The 20,109-nt window shown below is 47.7% G+C and overlaps 1 protein-coding gene across 1 annotated transcript; it reads left to right on the plus strand.

Moving 5' to 3' along the window:
• Nucleotides 1-4,270: 4,270 nt before the first annotated feature.
• LOC132571302 (E3 ubiquitin-protein ligase TRIM7-like) lies at nucleotides 4,271-18,031 on the plus strand. The gene is made up of 7 exons (XM_060238096.1): nucleotides 4,271-4,787; nucleotides 7,939-8,034; nucleotides 8,879-9,109; nucleotides 10,802-10,824; nucleotides 11,402-11,526; nucleotides 14,305-14,337; nucleotides 17,106-18,031. The coding sequence occupies exons 1-7, from the start codon at nucleotides 4,344-4,346 to the stop codon at nucleotides 17,624-17,626; spliced, it is 1,473 nt and encodes a 490-aa protein (XP_060094079.1). The 5' UTR covers nucleotides 4,271-4,343; the 3' UTR covers nucleotides 17,627-18,031.
• The last annotated feature ends 2,078 nt before the right edge of the window (nucleotides 18,032-20,109 follow it).

Here is a 20,109-nt window from a genome sequence, read left to right on the forward strand (position 1 = left end):
GGAGGGGGATGGCTGTATGGCAGCGAACTGGCAGCTTTCCTCCTCGGCAGTGGTAGGAGAGAAGGCTATGGAGGTTAGGGCCACTATGTACCCCCTGAAAAAAATCAGGGCCCCCCAATTCTTCAAATCCTGGCTACAGGGCTGCCCAGCTTGCTGGGGGGAAAGTGTAGATGACTGGGGAAGGCAATGGCAAATCACCTCGTAAAAAAGTCTGCCATGAAAATGTCATGATGTGACGTCACCCCAGTCGGAAACGACTGGTGTTTGCACAGAGGACTACCTTGACCTTTTACCTTTTTTTTAGTGCTAAAGAGTAGCAGGCTCTAATCTGAAGAACCAGGTTCAATTGCACGCTTCCCCATTTGAAACTATCTGGGTGACCTTAGGCAAGTTGCAGCAGCACTCTCAGCCTTAAAAAAAAACAGCTTGCTACAGTGGTGTCAAAAAAAGAGCTACAACTTTGGCAGCCAGGGACCTCCTGGCTAGTTTGGTGCAGTGGTTAAGCACGTGGACTCTAATCTGGAGAACCAGGTTTGATTCCCTACTCCTCCACATGCAACTACTTGGGTGACTGGGTCAGTCATAACTCTCTCAGAGCTATTCTACTCAAGAGCAGTTCTCTCAGAGCTCTCTCAGTCCCACCTATCTTGCAGGGTCTGTTGTGGGGAGAGGAAGGGAAAGGAACTTGTAAGCTGCTCTAAGGCTCCGAGTGAAGGATGGGGTAGAAATCAAATCTCCTCCGCCACCTCTTCTTCCTGCACAATGCCATACAATAATTTAAATTTTCAATTTACGTTGTGATGGGGGAAGGAACTGTGATTGGGTGCAGCTGCTGAGGTGGGGGGATGATTGGTTGTGGCTGTAGCCATTGCACTGTTCTCTGCTGGATGCCTTTTAAGGTTGCCAACTCTGAGCTGAGAAATTCCCAGAGATATTTTTTTTTGAGAGGGGGAGCCTGGGAAGAGTGGGGTTTGAGGAGGGCTAGGATCTCAGCATGGCATAATACCACAGAGTCCACCCTCCATCATTCTCCAAATCAGCCATTTTCTCCAGTGGAACCAACCCCTGCTATCAGGAGATCAACTGTAATTCTGGAGTTTGGTGACCCTGGTGCCTGTAACCAATGCTATCATTTCTGAGGGTGTACCTTTCTACTGGTTTGGGGGACATTCCTGGGCCAGGGCAGTTTAGGGAGGAGACCAACTCCAGCCGGGCCCCTTTCACCACCCACACAGAAGTTTGTGCTAACAATGTTTTGTGGCATTCTCATGCCGGTGTGTGGCTGGGCTGTGGCAACACTGGAACACTCCACTGACATATCACAACAATATGCAGAGTAATGCCTAGTCAATTCCATGTGCACTCCACTCCCCCCCCCACACACACACACATTGTAAAGTTAATTAAACGGTGGTGGAGGAAAGTGTGTTCAAGTCACAGCTGATTTATGATGACACTGTGGGACAGGGCTGGATTAACAATTAGGCCAAGAAGGCACTGGCCTATGGGCCCCCACACCTTTAGGGGCCCCGGGCCAGCTCTCCACCCCCCAGTTTTCCCCCTGCTTGCAGCCCTCCCAGCCTGCACGTGCAGCCAGCAACTGAACCACTCTTTGCCTGACTTGCCTGGTGCGGCTGCTGCTGGTGTCATCACCAAGTTTGCCTCTCTCTGCCTCTGACCTGGAGCTTTGTCTAAGGGGCTTTTGGGAAGGGGCTGCAGCGGGGGCCACAGGTGGCAGGGCAGGCGCTCCAATTCTGAAATAATTTGAGAGGGAGTCTCCAAGATTTTGACTGCCTAGGGGCCTCCACAGAGTTTAATCCGGCACTGCTGTGGGATTTTCAAGGCAAGAGACTTCAGAGGTGGTTTGCCATTGCCTGCCTCTACATAGCAACCCTGTACTTCCTTGGTAGCCTCTCATCCAAATGCAAGCCAGGGCTGACCCTGACGAAATGAGATTAGCTTGGGTATTCAGGTCAAGACAAATTTAAATGAATTAGGATTTATCTAAATATCAGGGCTTTTTTGTAGAAGCCCCCCCCCCCCCGACATCACCATTGTTTTGTACAGGGCATTTTTGTAGGAAAAGCCTGGCAGAAACTGATTTGCATATTAGACCACACCCCCTGACACCAAGCCAGCTGGAACTGAGTTCCTGCTCAAAAAAAGCCCTGCTAAATATGCTGTGGAGCCTCGACTTGGATAGCCTAGTCAAGTCCAATCTCATCAGCTCTCAGAAGCAAAGTGGGGTTGACTCTGGCAAGTACTGGGATGGGAGACCTCCTTGGAATACCAGCAGTTGAGACTTGGAGGACAGGGGCAGGCTTCACTCAGTCACTTTTCTGAATATCCTCCAGGTCCCCAGTAGGGGTCACTCATCAGAGGTCACTATGACTTCCAGGTGTGCATGCACACACAGACACACACAAACATCCCAAAATAATGCTGCAGAAAACCAGATTTTCCTGGACACTTTGTTGACAGGCAGCAGGAAATGTGCCTAGAAGGAGCTTTTACACAGGAGAGGCTTATGCTGACACTGAAAGTAGTTGGAGGCTGCAAGGCGAGTTATGAAAAAGTAAATCCAGCTGTGATATTAAATACTAGGGTTGCCAGTCCCCAGGTGGGCAAACCGGAAACTGCAGTGCACTGATCAGCAAACACTAGAAATAAACCACTGCGTTTTTATGTTGCAAATAAATGCTTAAGCAATTTCTTTCATAATGTTGCAATTATATTATTATCATCACAAACCAAAATTCATTAAATGTCCATAGAAAAATCAAAAAGTTATTTCACACCACTCTTGTAAGGTAGTACTTTCAAAATCAGAATGTTCTTTCACATCACTCTTGTAAGGTAGTACTTTACAGTCCACTGTCTCAGTTCTCCTTTGCTTGAAAGACGTAGACAGTACCACACTTGTAGATGATTCCTCCTATGGGTAGCAGACCGAAGTCTGACAGGTGCGGTGGCTACACAGGTCCGAGGTTCAGTTCTGTGTTTCATTCACCTTCCACTGGCCACTTTCTTTTAGCTTTGGAACTTTAACATAAATAAAATAATCATTTACCATACAAATCATAACAAATATTTCTCTGATACAAACCAATCAATGCTTGCCCCATGCTAAAGGCAATTGCTCACACATTACAATACAATGTTACTTTGCAGCTTGCACGAATGGTTCTCAAACACAATTGATTCTCAAGCAGCATAGTTTCATACAGCTGTATCCAATTTACACTTAAACTGATATACACATATATTTTATGTCATTTTTAAACAAATACCATTGCATCATTATGAAAGAAATTGCTTAAGCATTTATTTGCATCATAAAAATGCAGTGGTTTATTTCTAGTGTTTGCTAATCTCCAGGTGGGGGCAGGGGATTCACCGGTTTGGAGGCCCTTCCCTGCTTCAGGGTCATCGGAAAGCGGGGAGGGGAGAAGGAAATGTCTGCTGGGCACTCCATTGTTCCCTAGTGTATAATGGAGAATTGATCTGTGGGTATCTGAGGCTGTGGAGAGGCTGTGTTTTGAGGTAGAGCCACCAAATTTTCAGCATAGCATCCAGTGCCTCTCCTCAAAACACCCTCTAAGTTTCAAAAAGATTGGGCCAGGGGGTTGAATTCTATGAGCCCCAAAAGAAAGTACCCTTATTCTTCAGTATTTCCAATGGAAGGAAGTTATATAAAAGGGGTGCGGTCCCTTTCAATGTGATGGCCAGAACTCCCTTTGGAGTCCAATTATGCTTGTTACAATCTTGCTCCTGGCTCCACCCACAGTGTCTCCTGGCTCCACCCCCAAAGTCCCCAGAGATTTCTTGAATTGGACTTGGCAACCCTATTAAATACCACTGTTTCCAATCCCGCAATCTCAAGGAAGCTTTACTGCAAGTAAACCCAAGGCTTTTTTCAAACAGGAACGCAGTTCCGGCTGGTTTGGTGCCAGCGACTGTGGCCTAATATGCAAATGAGGTCCTGCTGAGGTTTTTCTACAAAAAAGCCCTATGTGAAACAATGTTGGTACCAGGGGGTGTGGCCTAATATGCAAATGCGTTCCTGCTGGGCTTTTTCTACAAAGAAAGCCCTGAGTAAACCCCACTGAATCATAAGGGACTCACTGCTGGCTAGACCCGCTTGAGCTTTCTCCCCAAAAGAGTGGGCTTGACGCCTCCTGTTCTTCTCCAGGGGTTGCTCCAGCACAATGCAACTACTGTCAATTTTACAGCCCACGGAGATCTGCAGAGTCATGTGCAGGATGGGGAACTCCCAGCTGGTGTTCCGAAGAGGCGAAACCAGAACGGACACTCTCTTTCTTCCAGAGGTCGAGGCGATCATCATGGCAGCTGGGGTTCCCTTCTCAGAGCTCTGCGAGGAAGTCACTTGCCCCATCTGCCTGGAATACTTCGAGGACCCGGTGGCCTTCCCCGAGTGCGGCCACAACTTCTGCCGCGCCTGCGTGGCCCTCTGCTGGGGGAGGGAGGAGGCTGAGGCAGACGCCTGCTGCCCCCAGTGCAGACGAGCAGCTCAGCGAAGGGACGTCCAGCCGAACCGGCAACTGGCAAATATCGTAGAGATAGTCAAGAGGCTCAGTCTTCAGGGGGAAAGGGCGGGAGAAGCGGAGGGAGGGGAAGGAAAATGGAAGCTCTGCGAGAAGCACCGGGAGCCCCTGAAGCTCTTCTGCCAGGACGACTCGACCCTTCTCTGCGTGGTCTGCGACAGGTCCAAGGAGCACAAGCCGCACGAGGTGGTTCCTCTCGAGGAAGCTTGCCAAGAGTACAAGGTAGGGCGATAAAGAGCTGCGCATCTTCATGAGGTTTCTGCTTGTGTCGTGGCAGGGCCGTAGCCAGGATTTGGAAGGGGGGGAGGCACTGATGCCCCACACGACCTTCCCTCTAGTGACAGGCAGGGCCAGCCCTAGCCCTTCTGGCTAGGCAGCACAGCTCCGCCCTGCCCCAGTCACTGGATCTGCCGCCTACGCATGAGTAGCCCTGCGAGTAGGCGGCAGGCATGGGGCTACTCACGGGAACAGGCGGTGGGGGGGGGGGGGAGAGGCAGGCAGCAGAGGGGAGGAGAAACAGTGGCAATCGGGGCTGGGTGAGAGGGGATGAGGAGGAGAAGCTGCTGCCATGGGGCTGGGAGGGAGGGAGGGGAAGGGACAAGCAGCTGGGTGGGAGGGGAAGAGGCGAGAAGCCGCTGCGATGGGGCTGGGAGAGGCGGGGAGAAGCTGCTGCGGTGAGAGGGGGAGGGGCAAGTGGCTGTGAAGGAAGGGAGGGTGACGGCAGGGGGAGAAGGGGAGGGAAGCTCTTCCTTGCCTGCCCCTGACCACCACCCTCCCTTCCTTCCCCACCATTAAATTAGCGTGGGGTGGAGGCAGAAGCAGCCCCAGCCCCCCTGCTAGTTAAAGGGCCCGCGAAACAGCTGATCTGTTGGCCCTTTAACTCCAGGGGGAGGCTGAGACTGCTTCTGCCCCTGCAGGCTAAATTGCTCGTGGGGCCAGCAGCAGCCCCTGGAGCTATGGCAGAGGCCCCCGGGACTGGTTGGGGCCTCCGGTCAGGGGGCCTCACCCAGAAGTGGGGGGGAGGGCTGTGCCCCCACAGGCCCCCTCATAGCTAGGGGCCTGGTCAGTGGACTGGCCCGCTACATGTAAGTTACTCAGGGCTTTTTTTTTTTTAGCAGGAAGGCACAGGAATGCAGTTCTGGCTGGCTTGGTGTCAGGGGTGTGGCCTAATATGCAAATGAGTTCCTGCTGGGCTTTTTCTACCAAAAAAGCCCTGAAGTTACTCCACAGAGAGGGCAAATAGCAGCTCCCTATGACCTTTGAGCCCCGTGGAACATAGTACTAAAGCTGCAGTACTGCAGTCGGAGCCCTCTGCTCACGGCCTGAGTTTAATCCCAGCGGAAGCTGGGTTCAGGTAGCCGGCTCAAGGTTGACTCAGCCTTCAATCCTTCTGAGGTCGATCAAATAAGTACCCAGCTTGCTGGGGGGAAAGTGTAGATGACTGGGGAAGGCAATGGCAAACCACTCCGTAAAAAGTCTGCCATAAAAATGTGAAAGCAACGTCACCCCAGAGTCGAAAACGACTGGAGACAACCTTTACCTTTTTATGATCTTTGAGGTCAGGGGAATTCATCCTCCATGTTCCTTGGAATCAGGGCTTGTTTTGAGCAGGAATGTGCGGGAACGCAGTCCGGGCTGTTTTGGTGTCAGGGGGTGTGGCTGAATATTCAAATGAGCCCCTGCTGGGGTTTTTTCACAAGTTGCGTGGAACAATGGTGGCATCAAGGGTGTGGCCTAATATGCAAATAGATTCCTGCTGGGCTTTTTCTACAAAAAAAGCCCTGCTGGGAATTAAGGTCCAGTCATGGAACCCGCAGGTCATCTCCAATCAACCAGACTGGGGAGGACAGGAGAATTATGGGGGGGATCCATATGATTTCTGGATAAAGCAGAGCAATAAAAAACCTAGGTGCATTCCCAGAAGGGTGCTGATCGTTTTACACTAAACTGAGGGAAATGGGAATAGCATCAACACTTACATGCCATTTGGTGGAGTTGCCAACCTCCTGGTGGGGCCTGAAGATGGCATTATAGTGAATCAGGTCCTATGGAAAAAATGGCTGCCTTGAAAGGGGAACTCTATGGCACTAGCCCACTGAGGTCCCTCCCTTCTCCAGACCCTGCACACCCAAAACTCCAGGAATTCCTCAATTTGGAATTGGGATTGTCCACTTGGGATTCACTGACTTGTTTTATAAAGAGATGTGACAACAGAGCGCTATGGTTCACAAGGTCTCTGGGGCCTGATAGGCTCAGCAGCATGACACATAGGGTGGAAGAGCTTCCCCCTCTTACCCACACCATTTTTCTGAGTCAAAACACCTGTGGGCTGGGGAGCTCCACTTGTTCCATGTTGTCCTAGAACAGACAGTCATGATTCTCCTGGATGGCCTGTCTAGGACTCCACCATCACTTTGGAGGCAGTTCTCTGGTCAGGCTGCAAAAGAGGAAGGATGTGGTGGTGGAGTGGGATTTACCGCTTCCCTAGTTTGTCACATGTGGTGAGAGCTTTGCCCTACTTCGTGGTACCCTGATGCCTGTTTTAGAGCTGCCAGCTCTGGCTTGGAAAATTTCTGGAGATTTTGTGAGTGGAGCCTGTGGAGAGCAAGGTTTTAGGAGGGGAGGAGTGTATACTATAGAGCCCACCCTCCAAAGCAGCTGATTTCTCCAGGATTACTGATCTTACAGGGGTGAAATTCTAGCAGGAGCTCCTTTGCACACTCCTGATGTAGCCAATCCTCCAAGAGCTCACAAGGCTTTTTTGTAAGCTCTTGGAGGATTGGCTACATCAGGGGTGTGTGGCCTAATATGCAAAGGACCTCCTGCTAGATTTCCACCCCTGCTGATCTATATAATCAGGAAATCAGCTGTAATCCCAGAAGATATCCAGGTCTCACCCTTAAGTGTGGCAGCCCTTCTTCCCGAAGGTCCCCATTCACTATATGCCCCATCCCTTGTATGGTGCTCAGGCATTCTTGGCCTACTGGCCCTCGCTTTGGGAATGCTGAAAGCCTCTCATTGTGATCTAGGGATGCCAGCCTCCAGGTGAGACCTGGAGATCTCTTGTTTTTACAACTGATCTCCAGATGACAGAGATCAGTTCCCTGAAAGGCCGCTTGGGAGGATGAATTCTATGACATTATCCCTTAGTGAGGTCCCTCTCCTCTTCACACATCCTGCCCTCTGCAGGCTCCACCCCTAATTTCTCCAGGTATTTTCCAGTCCAGAGCTGGCAACCCTATTGAGCAATGGCGTCCTGAGTTTGGAGGATTCTGGGAAATGACTTCCACTGAAGCTACCACATCTTCCCTGACAGTAGCATTTCTCTAATCTTCTACAAAGGAACCAAACCTAAGCTATTGTTTCCCTTCAGGATAAACTCCACACACATCTCGAAATGCTGTTGAAAGAGAAAGAAAAACGAATGGTGTATAAAGCAGACACAGAAAAGGAAGCACAGCTTTTGCTTGTAAGTGTTCTCTGTTACTGGGAAATGAACCCATGACAAGAAGAGTCTGTTCCTGCCACACTCTTGCACAATCTGGGAATGGACAGATCATCCTTTGAAAATGTTTCTGAAAGGCTATTCTAAGGATGAGTTCTCAGAAGACCAGAGTAAATTTTTTTTCCATTTTGGACATTGAAAGGATCTCTATAACAAGCCAGTTTGGCATAGTGGTTAAGAGCAGAGGACTCTAATCTGGGAAAACAGGGTTTGATTCACCACTCCTCCATGTGAAGCTGCTGGTGTGACATTGGGTCAGTCACTGTTCTCTCAGAGCTGTTCTCTCAAGAGCAGTTCTTGAAAGAGCTCTCTCATCTACCTCACAGGGTGTCTGTTGAGGGGAGGGGAGGGGAAAGGAAAGTAGTTAGTAAGCCATTCTGAGACTGCAAGTGAAGGGAAGGGTATAAATCCAATCTCCTCCTCCTCCTCTTCTTCCTCTTCACCATAGTTCCTTTTCCTGTGGGACTGAGGCCAGCAGAACTGACTCAATTCCTGTCTTGGGACTGTCTTTCCTTTCCAGTTTGGTGTAGTGGTGAAGTGTGCGGACTCTTATCTGGGAGAACCGTGTTTGATTCCCCATTCCTCCACTTGCACCTGCTAGCATGGCCTTGGGTCAGCCATAGCTCTGGCAGAGGTTGTCCTTGAAAGGGCAGCTGCTGTGAGAGCCCTCTCCAGCCCCATCCACCTCACAGGGTGTCTGTTGTGGGGGAGGAAGGCAAAGGAGATTGTGAGCCACTGTGAGACTCTTCGGAGTGGAGGGCGGGATATAAATTCAATTTCTTCTTCTTCTTCCATCCATTTGTTTCAGGAGCAAACAGAATCTGAGAGGCAGAAGATGGTGACTGAATTCAGACAATTACACCAGTTCCTGGAGGAAAAAGAGAAGGTTCTGCTGACCCAGATGGAAGAGCTAGAAAAAGAGATTGCAAGAGAAAGGGACAAGAATCTGGCTAGACTCTCTCAGGACATCTCATCTCTTGAAAGTCTCATCCTTGAGCTGGAGGAGAAGGTTGAGCAACCAGCCACTGAACTCCTGCAGGTAGGGTTGCCCGCTCTGGGTTGGGACATTTGGGCATGGGCCTAGGGATAGCAGAGCTTGAAGAAGAGACAGAACTCAGCAGGGATATGAAACCATATTCCAGGGGCAGGGCTTTTTTTTTTTTTTTAAATTTAAGCAGGATCACACAGGAACACAGTTCTGACTGGCTTGGCATCAGGGGGTGTGGCCTAATATGCAAATTAGTTCTTTCTGGGCTTTTTCCACAAAAAAAGCCTTGACCAGGGGTATCAAACTTATTTGTTATGAGGGCCAAATATGACATAAATGAGATCTTTTTGGACCAGGCCATGAGTGTCATAAAATGTAATGTGACGTAGCAAAGAGATAAATTTTATAAAGCACACAGACAAACACAATTAAAGAGTTAAAAACACCTTAAAATAAAACATTCTTAAAACATTAGCACCTCATTGGTTTTAAAGGTGCTTTCTTTTTATCTCGCCTGTGCAATCCAGGGAACTGGGCAAAGGAAGCTCTGGCTCTTTCCTTCCTTCCCTAGGGGACCAAGGGTGGGGGAGCCTCATCCAATAAAAGGAAGAGAAACTTGGCTCAGTAGCTTTGCTGTGCAATTGAGAGAGTCTAATTTGGCTCCTGGGTCGCATGTTTGACACCCCTGCCATATATAGCCCACTCTCTGAGGCTGCCATTTTCTCCAGGGGATCTGATGTCTGTCATCTAGGGGAAATTCAGCCCCTGCCTGGCGGTTGGCACCCCTGCCCTGAAGGTAAGAGTGTGGCAGGAACAGCCCAGGATCTCCTTCAGGTGGGGTCTGGCTCCACACTTTGGTGTTCCCCTTTCACTTGCTTAACTAGTGGAGGTCATGTCAGGGGCCAAGCCTGGCAACCAGTGGGAGGGTTGGGGAAGATGGGGGTGACGGCAATATCACTGCATCACTCCAGGTGATGAGCAGATGAAAATACCTAGACATACCCTGACTTGGATAGCCCAAACAAGTCCAATCTCATCAGATCTCAGATGCTAAGCAGGGCCAACCTTGGCAAGTGCTTGGCTAGACCTCCAAAGGAATATCAGGGCTGGTAGGAAGAAGCAGGAAATAGAGAACATAAGAACATAAGAGAAGCCATGTTGGATCAGGCCAATGGCCCACCCAGTCCAACACTCTGTGTCACACAGTGGCAAAAAAAAATTATATATACACACACACTGTGGCTAATAGCCACTGATGGACCTCTGCTCCATATTTTTATCTAAACCCCACTTGAAGGTGGCTATGCTTCTGGCCGCCACCACCTCCTGTGGCAGTAAATTCCACATGCCAATCACCCTTTAGGTGAAGAAGTACTTCCTTTTATCCGTTTTAACCTATCTGCTCAGCAATTTCATCGAATGCCCATGAGTTCTTGTATTGTGAGAAAGGGAGAAAAGTACTTCTTTCTCTACTTTCTCCATCCCATGCATTATCTTGTAAACCTCTATCATGTCACCCCGCAGTCGACGTTTCTCCAAGCTAAAGCCACCTCTCTGGATGTCTCTTGCCTCCATGCCCCACTAGGGGTCACCAGAATTTAACTATGACTTCCAGGCACACACCACACTCACACACACAAAAGTAAAAGAAAAAGAAGTCATCCACACTGAAAGTCTGAAGGATCGTCTTAGTGTGATCTATGGCAGGCACTGAGTTCTCTCTTCTTTCTCTCTTTTCTCCAGGATGTCAGATGTGCCTTGCAGAGGTAAGCTGATCTCACTTACCTTCTCTCCACAATGTATAGAGAAGCTGATTGTTCCTGTTATTCAAAGTGTGAAGTTCCTGATTTTGTATTCATGGCAACTCAATTAGCTCATACGTAAAAAAAAAATCCTCCAAAAGTCACAGCCAAGAGGATGATCCATCAGGGACAGGAATGGGGAAATAAGTTCTGTCCTTCCTTAACATGGTCAGAGGCGGTTCCCTCTCTCAGCACCTTCTCTTTGTTGTATTGTCTGCTCCATCCACAAATTCCAGATATCTCAGTCAGGGTGGTTACTCCACCTATTTGTGTAGCTTCTTGTGCTCTAGCTGCCACAACAATGTCACATGATTGCCTTCACTTTGGTTTGGAGATACGGGCCCCATATTCCTCTGAAAAGCCTCTAGTTTGACACCCAATTTGGGAACTGTGGTGAGAACAAATTCCCTTCTAAAAGCACATCTATCCCTTTCTGGCTCCACATCTCAAATCTTTCTGCCGTGTCCTCCCTACGCATGATATTCTTTTGCTTCACAGGTTTGGATAGATGAAGGTGGCTTACAGTATGTCTCTCAAACAGGTATGAGGAGAAGTCTGAGGAGCTATTTGAGAGCCCAGTGGCACTGCCCTTGGAACCGAAGTGGAAGATCCAGGATGCCTGTGATTTGAACTGCTTTCTGAAGGCTGTTATGAAATCCTTCCAAGGTACTGATGAAGGAGGTATCTGACAGTGAACCTGGTGATTCTTTTTCAAGAATGGGTTCATATTGGATTTATATCCCACCCTATACACTGAATCTCAGAGTCTCAGAGTGGTCACAATCTCCTTTACCTTCCCTCCCCACAACAGACACCCTGTGAGGTAGGTGGGGCTGAGAGAGCTCTTACAGCAGCTGCCTTTTCAAGGACAACTACTAGGAGAGCTATGGCTGACCCAAGCCCATGCTAGCAGGTGCAAGTGGAGGAGTGGGGAATCAAACCCAGTTCTCCCAGATAAGAGTCCATGCCTACTAAATAAATACATAAACTAATTTATAAGAAATAAAGGTGAAATTCACATTCCAATCACACACAAGTGATTGGATTCAAAAATTCAACTCGTAGAACAGGCAATATACTATACCAAATTGGTATACTATATACCAAATATACTATGCCACTATACCAAATTGGCTCTCACTTTTTCTCTTCATAAAACTCTCTTCAATTGACTTGTCCATACAAAAATGATATTCTGCTTTTGTGCCTGCACAGTAGGCATTCATTAAAGCAGAAAACTGAGACCATTCTTGGTATATGCTCAGGAGTAACACCTTACTTGATCTGGATAAGGTACTCTCATTCCTTCCTCAATAGCTGACTAGACAAAGCGCGGCTGTTCCTGCATTCCAGCAAACAAGATTCATTATAAAGCTCCCCCCAAATGTGTGTACTTTAAAGTACAAATTGCAGCAACTGGTGGAACCGATATGCAAGTCCTGTTTTTCTGCCCACCTTTTCAACGCTTTTATAAATCGGAAAACTTCTCCAGACCTGGTTGCTTCACCCACTGTTTCCTTCCACACGGTTATAATTTTGTACAGAAGGAAACAGGACTTGCATGCAGGTTACACCTGTTGCTGTGATTTGTACTTTAAAGGGATTAGAGATCCTTTTTTAAAAAAAAAAATTCAACAGAAGAAATCCTCTTTGAAAAATAGAACAGATAAAAATCTGTTTGGATAAAAATCTTTACCTGTTCTACGTGTTGAATTTTTGAATCCAATCACTTGTGTGTGATTGGAATGTGAATTTTACCTTTATTTCTTATAAATTAGTTTATGTATTTATTTAGTAGGCTTAAATCCTGTCCTTTCCCATAATGGGCTCAGGGTGGATCACAACATAAATTGGACCATACAGCTTAAATTACAGTATAAACAAGGAAGGTGTTTGGGACTTTGTTTACATGGAGCTTCTGGGTTTTCTCATCTTGTCCAGTCAGTGTGACTCTTTGGTTTGCTCGCCCTCCAGATGGTGGGTGGAGATCTCCTGCTGTTACAACTAGCCGCCCTGAGCCTGCTTCGGCAGGGGAGGGCGGGGTACAAATAAAATTTATTATTATTATTATTACAACTAATCTCCAGTCAACAGAGATTAGTTCACCTGGAGAAAATGCTCACTTTGGAAGGTGGACTATAGCATTGTACCCCAGTGAAGTCCCTCTCCTCCCCCAACCCTGCCCTCCTCAGACTCCATCCCCGAAATCGCCAGGTATTTCCCAACCCAGAGCTGGCAACCTTCTCCAATGGTATCTGAAAGATAAAAAGGTAGTCCCCTGTGCAAGCACCAGTCGCTTCCAACTCAGAGGTGACGTCGCATCACAACATTTTCTTGGCAGACTTTTTTACGGGGTGGTTTTCCATTGCCTTCCCCAGTCATCTACACTTTCCCCCCATCAAGCTGGGTACTCATTTTACTGAGCTCGGAAGGATGGAAGGCTGAGTCAATCATGAGCTGGCTACCTGAACCCAGCTTCTGCTGGGATCGAACTCAGGTCGTGAGCAGAGAGCTTTGACTGCAGTACTGCAGCTTTACCACTCTGCGCCACGGGGCTGCTATCTGAAAGATAGAACCATCCAAAACTCTGACTTCCCAAGGCCAGGGGGATCATAGGAGGGACGGTGGCTCAGTGGTAGAGCATCTGCTTGGTAAACAGAAGGTCCCAGGTTCAATCCCTGGCATCTCCAAAAAAGGGTCCAGGAAAATAGGTGTGAAAAACCTCAGCTTGAGACCCTGGAGAGCCGCTGCCAGTCTGAGAAGACAATACTGACTTTGATGGACCAAGGGTCTGATTCAGTAGAAGGCAGCTTCATATGTTCATATATATGTTCATAGGTGCAAAAAGACATGACTCTCTCTGTGTGTAGGGGAGACTATGGGGGCAACAGTAATTAATCATGATCACTGTTGTTATCAAGAGCCCCATGGCGCAGAGTGTTAAAGCTGCAGTACTGCAGTCCTAAGCTCTGCTCACGACCTGAGTTCGATCCCCAGCGGTAATTGGGTTTTCAGGTAGCCGGCTCAAGGTTGACTCAGCCTTCCATCCTTCCGAGGTCAGTCAAATGAGTACCCAGATTGCTGGGGGGGAAGTGTAGATGACTGGGGAAGGCAATGGCAAACCACCCCATAAAAAGTCTGCCAGGAAAACATTGTGAAAGCAATGTCACCCCAGAGTCGGAAACGACTGGTGCTTGCACAGGGGACCTTTCCTTTTCCTTTCCTGTTGTTATCATCAGCCATCAACTTTTGCACCTTTTCCTTCCTGAGCACACTCCATTTAAAAGTGCAGTGCCAAAGTTCCCATTGAGTTTAATGGCTAGGAACTGAACCTTTATTCCAGGATTGGAATTTGAGATGCTGTATTTGCCTGAATTGCTATTATTGTTGCTTGAACTGCTGTAGTGGTGGAGGCCTTAATCGCTATTCCCTTTGCTTTCTCAGACACTCTGGCTTCTGGATTTCAGCTGCAGAAAGGTAATTTTCAGAGATGGTGGGGGGGGGTCACATTCTCAGGAGGGAGAGGAGACTTGTGTGCCACAGGAGGTGGTGGCAGCTACAAGCATAGCCAGCTTCAAGAGGGGGTTAGATAAAAATATGGAGCAGAGGTCCATCAGTGGCTATTCGCCACAGTGTGTATATATATGTGTGTGTGTGTGTATATACATACACATACACACACACACACACACACACACACATATATATATATATATATATATATATATATATATATATATATATATATATAAATAAAATTTTGGCCACTCTTATGTGTGAAATTATGTTCAGTCCTGGTCGGTCACAAATAGCAAATGGGGATGATGTAGCTGGCTTTAAACATGGCTTTTTAATATTAGAATTTGGAACTTCCCTGATAGATCAAACTAAGGCCCAGGTAGCCTAGCAAGGTGTGTTTCCAGCAAGGTGTAGCCATCTGAAAGGTTCATGAGCAGGGTGCGCAAGACTGCCTCATGATGGTCCCCAGATTATACCTCAGCAGCAACCTTCAAGAAGTGAGAATATCCTCCAGGTGACCAGACAGCATTGTTTGATTTATTTACTTGTAAGATTTAAACCCTGCCCTTAAAAGGCACTTGAGGCACCTTCCAAGATGCAAAGCAAAAATTCTTACCAGAAGCAGAAAAGTTGAGGCTGAGAGAGTAATAGGAAAAAGCAATATAGATACTCACAGAGGTGTTAGGCGATGTTCCCTCTAAGCTGCAGAGTCTTGTGACCAAAATTCTACCTTGTGAGCTACTGGTAGCTCAGTAGTCGTGAGCTACTGCATAAATTATTGTGCTCTGGGGTCATCCTTCAGTTTGGTGTAGTGGTTAAGTGTGCAGACTCTACTCTGGGAGAACCGGGTTTGATTCCCCACTCCTCCACTTGCACCTGCTGGAAAGGCCTTGGGTCAGCCATAGCTCTCACAGAGTTGTCCTTGAAAGGGCAGCTTCTGAGAGAGCTCTCTCAGCCCCACCCACCTTACAGGGTGTCTGTTGTGGGGGAGGAAGTTAAAGGAGATTGTGAGCAGCTCTGAGACTCTTGAGATTCAGAGTGGAGGGCAGGATATAAATCCAATATCCTCTTCTTTCTGAGCTAAAACAAAAATGTGTGAGCTGGAGGCTAAAAATCTGTGAGGTAGCTCATGCTAACTCATCTTAGAGGGAACACTGGTGATAGGTTGGGTCAGGAAGCTCGTGGACTTTGACTCCAGAAGGTCCTGGATTGCACAGCTTCTTTTCCATGAAGTTGGAGAGATTGGGCTGCTGCTAGTTGGCTACAAACGTGACCCTTAGCTCTTGTTCTGCTGTTTTCCCAAGAATTTTCAACTTAGGAGGATCTCTAGGGAGAGCTGAATTGGTTTTCCATAGACTCACAGAGTTGGAAGAGGCCGTACAGATCATCTAGCCCCACGCAGGACTAGATGCTCAGTGCAGGATCAGGATACAGCATCCCTGACAAGTGTTCGTCCAGCCGTTGCTTAAAGACTGTCAGTCCTGATTTCCTCCCAGTTCTGTCTCAGTTTATTCTTCCCTCTTAGATAAGGTTGCCAATCTCCAGGAGATCTCCCACTGTTATAACTGACCTCCAGACAATCAAGATCATTTCTCCTGTAGAAAAGTCCCGCCCTCCCCAGGCCCCACCCTCCCAGTCTGCAGGTATTTTACAACCCAGAGTTGGCAACTCTACTCTTAGAACCTCACCCTAACCTGGATAGGCCGGACTAGCTTGATCTTGTCAGTTCTTAGTGCAGGGGGTGTCAAACTCATTTGTTATGAGAGGCGGATCTGACATAAATCAGACCTTATTGGGCCAGGCCATGTTGGGTTGGGCTGAGCCATGTCGGGCTGGGCCATGTGTGAACCTATTTAAGATTAGATAGCAGAGATATAAACTTTATAAAGGACACAGACAAACACATTTTTTTAAAAAATTAAAACATGCTTAAAATGTTAGCGCTCATTGGTCTTTTAAAGGTCCTTTCTTTGTATCTCTCCCATGGGATCCAGGGAACTGGGCAAAGGAAGCTCTGGCTCTTTCCTTCCTTCCCCAGGGAACTGGGTGGGGAGCCTCAGCCAATAGAAGGAAGAGAGGCTTGGCTCAGTAGCTCTGCTGTATGATTGAGAGAACCTGGAAAAACAAGCTATTCCTCCCCCCTTCCTCCCCAAGGAAATAACCTCAGCCAGTGGAGAAAATAGAGGTTTTGCTCTGTAGCTCCTGTGCAGTTGAGCAAGCCTGGCAAAGCAAGCTGCTATGCTTGTACTTGGATGGTCTTTCAATGCAAGTACAAACCAGGGCTGAGCCTGCTTAGCCTCTAAGACAGGGTGTTAAACAATAGGTTGGGGGGCCAAATCAAGCCCCGAGCAACTGGCTGTCATCTGCTTTCTTTTCCCTATATCTTGCTTGCTTCTGCATAATAAGGCCTACTGTAAGCACTTGACGGACTGGCTATATCAGGGGTGTGTGGCCTAATATGCAAAAGAGTTCCTGCTACAAAAAGAGCCCTGCATGGGAAGGGCAGTGGCACAATTTAAATCACATAGGAGGGGGTGGCCATGGGAAGGGGGTGAGGGGCCCCAAAAAATCTGTTGGGGGCCCAGGCTTTGTGGGCCCCTAGTTAGCTACTGGCCTGATGGAATATCTGGAAAATATTTGGTGAAGTATTTAGCAGAGGCTCAAAAAGTAACTTAATCTCCCACCTGATTCTGCTTCTTTTCTGTCTTCCCATTTTTCCCCAACAGCAAATGTGAAGCTGGATCCAGAAACAGCCCATCCCTATCTTATCCTGCCCGAAGATTGTACAAGTGTGAGAGAGGGAGATGAACCTCAAGATTTGCCTAACAATCCTGAGAGATTCGACCAATTTACTGTTGTGCTGGGCCGTGAGGGATTCACATCAGGCCGACATTTCTGGGATGTTACCGTGGGACATGAGATAGGGTGGGCTGTGGGGGTCGCCAGAAAGTCTGTAAGGAGGAAGGGTGCAATAGGGTTTAGTCCGGAGGAAGGAATTTGGGCTGTGGAAAAGTGGCTGGGCGGGTACAATCCTTTCATAAGCCCTCATTACGAACCCTTGACAATAAGTGGTGGCGACCTCCACAGGATCCGCATTTCTCTGAACTACCACGCAAGCAGAGTGGCCTTTTTCAATGTGGACACCGCAGCCCCACTCTATATATTCTCAGAAGCCTCCTTTTCTGGAGAGACCCTTTTCCCTTTCTTTTGGGTGCATTTAAAAGCCCAACTTGATCTCTCTCCTTAAAGTTGTCAGATCATGCCACTGTGGTTTGTGAAACTAGTTTAGGCTTATTATGCATGGGTGTTTCCCCAAGTTTTCTGAGAGCGCTTTTGTGTTGAGTTTTTCCTTGTTTTGTTTCTAAGCCAAAGATAATTCAAAAGTGTACAAATTGCTCCTCCCTTTTTCCACCCCTCGAGTTTACTCCTCACTCTCATTGAGGTCATTCCACTCACACACACCCAGTTAATCCTGCTCCAAGCCCAGAAGAGGGCAAAAACCCCCCTCTCCAGGTATCTTGGAAGTACAGGAGCTTTACGCAGGATCCTCAGTTCTCCACATTTCTTGGTAAAGGGGAAAATGCTGTTCAAACAAACTGCAAAGATTATCTGATTACAATGATAACAATAAAGGAATTTTCACTTACAAAAATAGCACATCTTACAGGACATATTCATGTAGATAATTTAACAGATTGTGAACAGATTAATTTCTGAGCCTAGGCAAGAGAGAGAAGAAGAGAGGTCCTATATATGATGAAAGAGAAGGCAAGCCACTAGAGTTGCCAAACTCCAGGCAGTGGCTGGACATCTCTCATTATTATAAGAAGATGATATTGGATTTATACCCCATCTCCACTCTGAATCTAAGAGCAGCTCACAATCTCTTTTATCTTCCTCATCCACAACAGACACCCTGTGAGGTAGGAGGGCTGAGAGAGCTCTCCCAGAAGCTTCCCTTGACAACTCTGCAAGAGATGATGGATCAGTTCACCTGGAGAAAATGGCCACTTTGGAAGTTGGACTGTGGCATTATGCCACAAACTCTACCCCTCTCAGGCTCCACCCCATAATCTCTAGGTATTTTCCAACCTCAAGCTGGCAACCCTTCAAGCAAGGGCCAAAGAGGCTCAACGTAAGTGATGAGAGGGTGTACCCAATGTACCTGTGTGGGAGACTTCTCCCAGCCCTTTCCCTCCCAGATCCTCTTGCATGAAAGTTACAATATCCAACATTCTTTTCCCAGAATTTCACACAGGAGGAAAGGAGCAGCCATATGCATGATGCGTCTCAATCTGTCTCTTAGACAGTTTCCAAACAGATATCCCACCTCCTCCAGCTGACATACAGCATCCCCCCATTCCCCATTTAGTTGGGAACTCTCACATGACAACATATTCTTTCCATAGGGCTCTTGGGGCTTTCCCATTTCAGTCAGAGCAAAGAGGCCCCTCTTTTGCTCCGATTCAGGGGTCATTTAATAGAAAAAGAGGTGCTGGAGCTCATTAGCACAACTCATTTGCATATGCCACACACCCCTGACATCACCAGAAGGTGTACTAAATTACATCAGCTCAGCATCTACCTTAAAATGCTTCTTGAATTATAATTGTCATCATAAAACCTTACTCCCATCATACTTTTTAAATTGCTTTCTCCGATGTGGCCACAGTGACATGATGAAGATTCCCATCTGCTTTATATGTTTTGGTTATTTTCCCAATTTTTGTGGGGAAAAATACTAGAGTTCAGGGGATTTGAACAATGGAGCCCAGAAGCAATTGTTTTTTGGGGGGAGGTGGGTAAGAAAAAAATAAAGCACAATAAAATTTAGAGATTCCGGAGCTCCACTCCTGGGAGCTCTTGCCCAAAATGAGGCCTGCTCAGACTTAAAGGAGAAACGGGATGCTGACTACAGGCGGAGCCTCCCTGTGAAATCTCTGCCACTGCTGAGAAAGTGCTGAGGGACACAGAGACACTGCTCAAAGAGGAGTTTCAAAGCAAGGCTTCCCTGAGGAGTCTATCCTAGGAAGGTTTGTGAGGGAAGAGCTCTTGCCATAGGTAGTCTCTCTCCTCTTGCTGGGGGTGGGTCCATATAGGTTGTTCCCTCCAATGCCTATTAGGAGGAAGTCTGGTACAATAGAGGCCAATTGTAGAGGTTGGATTGAATTTAGCAACCCCTTCTCCTGTTATATAGGGTTGCCAGGTCCTCTCTGGCCTCCAGTGGGGGACAGCAGAGTAGGATTTCCAGATCCAGGTTGGGAAACTCATGGATGGAGCTTGGGGAGCCTCAGTGGGGCATAATGTCATAGAGTCCGCTCTCCAAAGCAGCCATTTTCTCCAGGGGAACTGATCTCTGTAGTGTGGAGATGAGCTGTAATTCTGAGGGATCTCCAGGCCCCACTTGGAGGATGGCATCTGTACCTTTGCAACTTCTGATATTACTTGTCATGCTGGCAGAGCACTCAACTTTCCCCTAGCCTGGTTGCACACCACTGGGTGGCATGGGGCATAATATCATGGCTATGAGAATCAGTTCTTTTAAGATTTCCTTTCCAAGGATGGCCTACTAGAACTGCTTTCTTGAGCTCTTAGGTGATCGCGTGAGGTCTGCCTACTTCAGAAGACCTTTGGATTAACAGGCTGAGGCTAAGCAACAGGCTGGTATAGGCCCCTGTGTTGTGATTTTAGGCAAGGTGGCCAGGGGTGTGTGGCATTATAACCCTGATG

The sequence above is a fragment of the Heteronotia binoei genome, chromosome 5, assembly GCF_032191835.1.
Source record: "Heteronotia binoei isolate CCM8104 ecotype False Entrance Well chromosome 5, APGP_CSIRO_Hbin_v1, whole genome shotgun sequence".
NCBI lineage: Eukaryota > Metazoa > Chordata > Lepidosauria > Squamata > Gekkonidae > Heteronotia > Heteronotia binoei.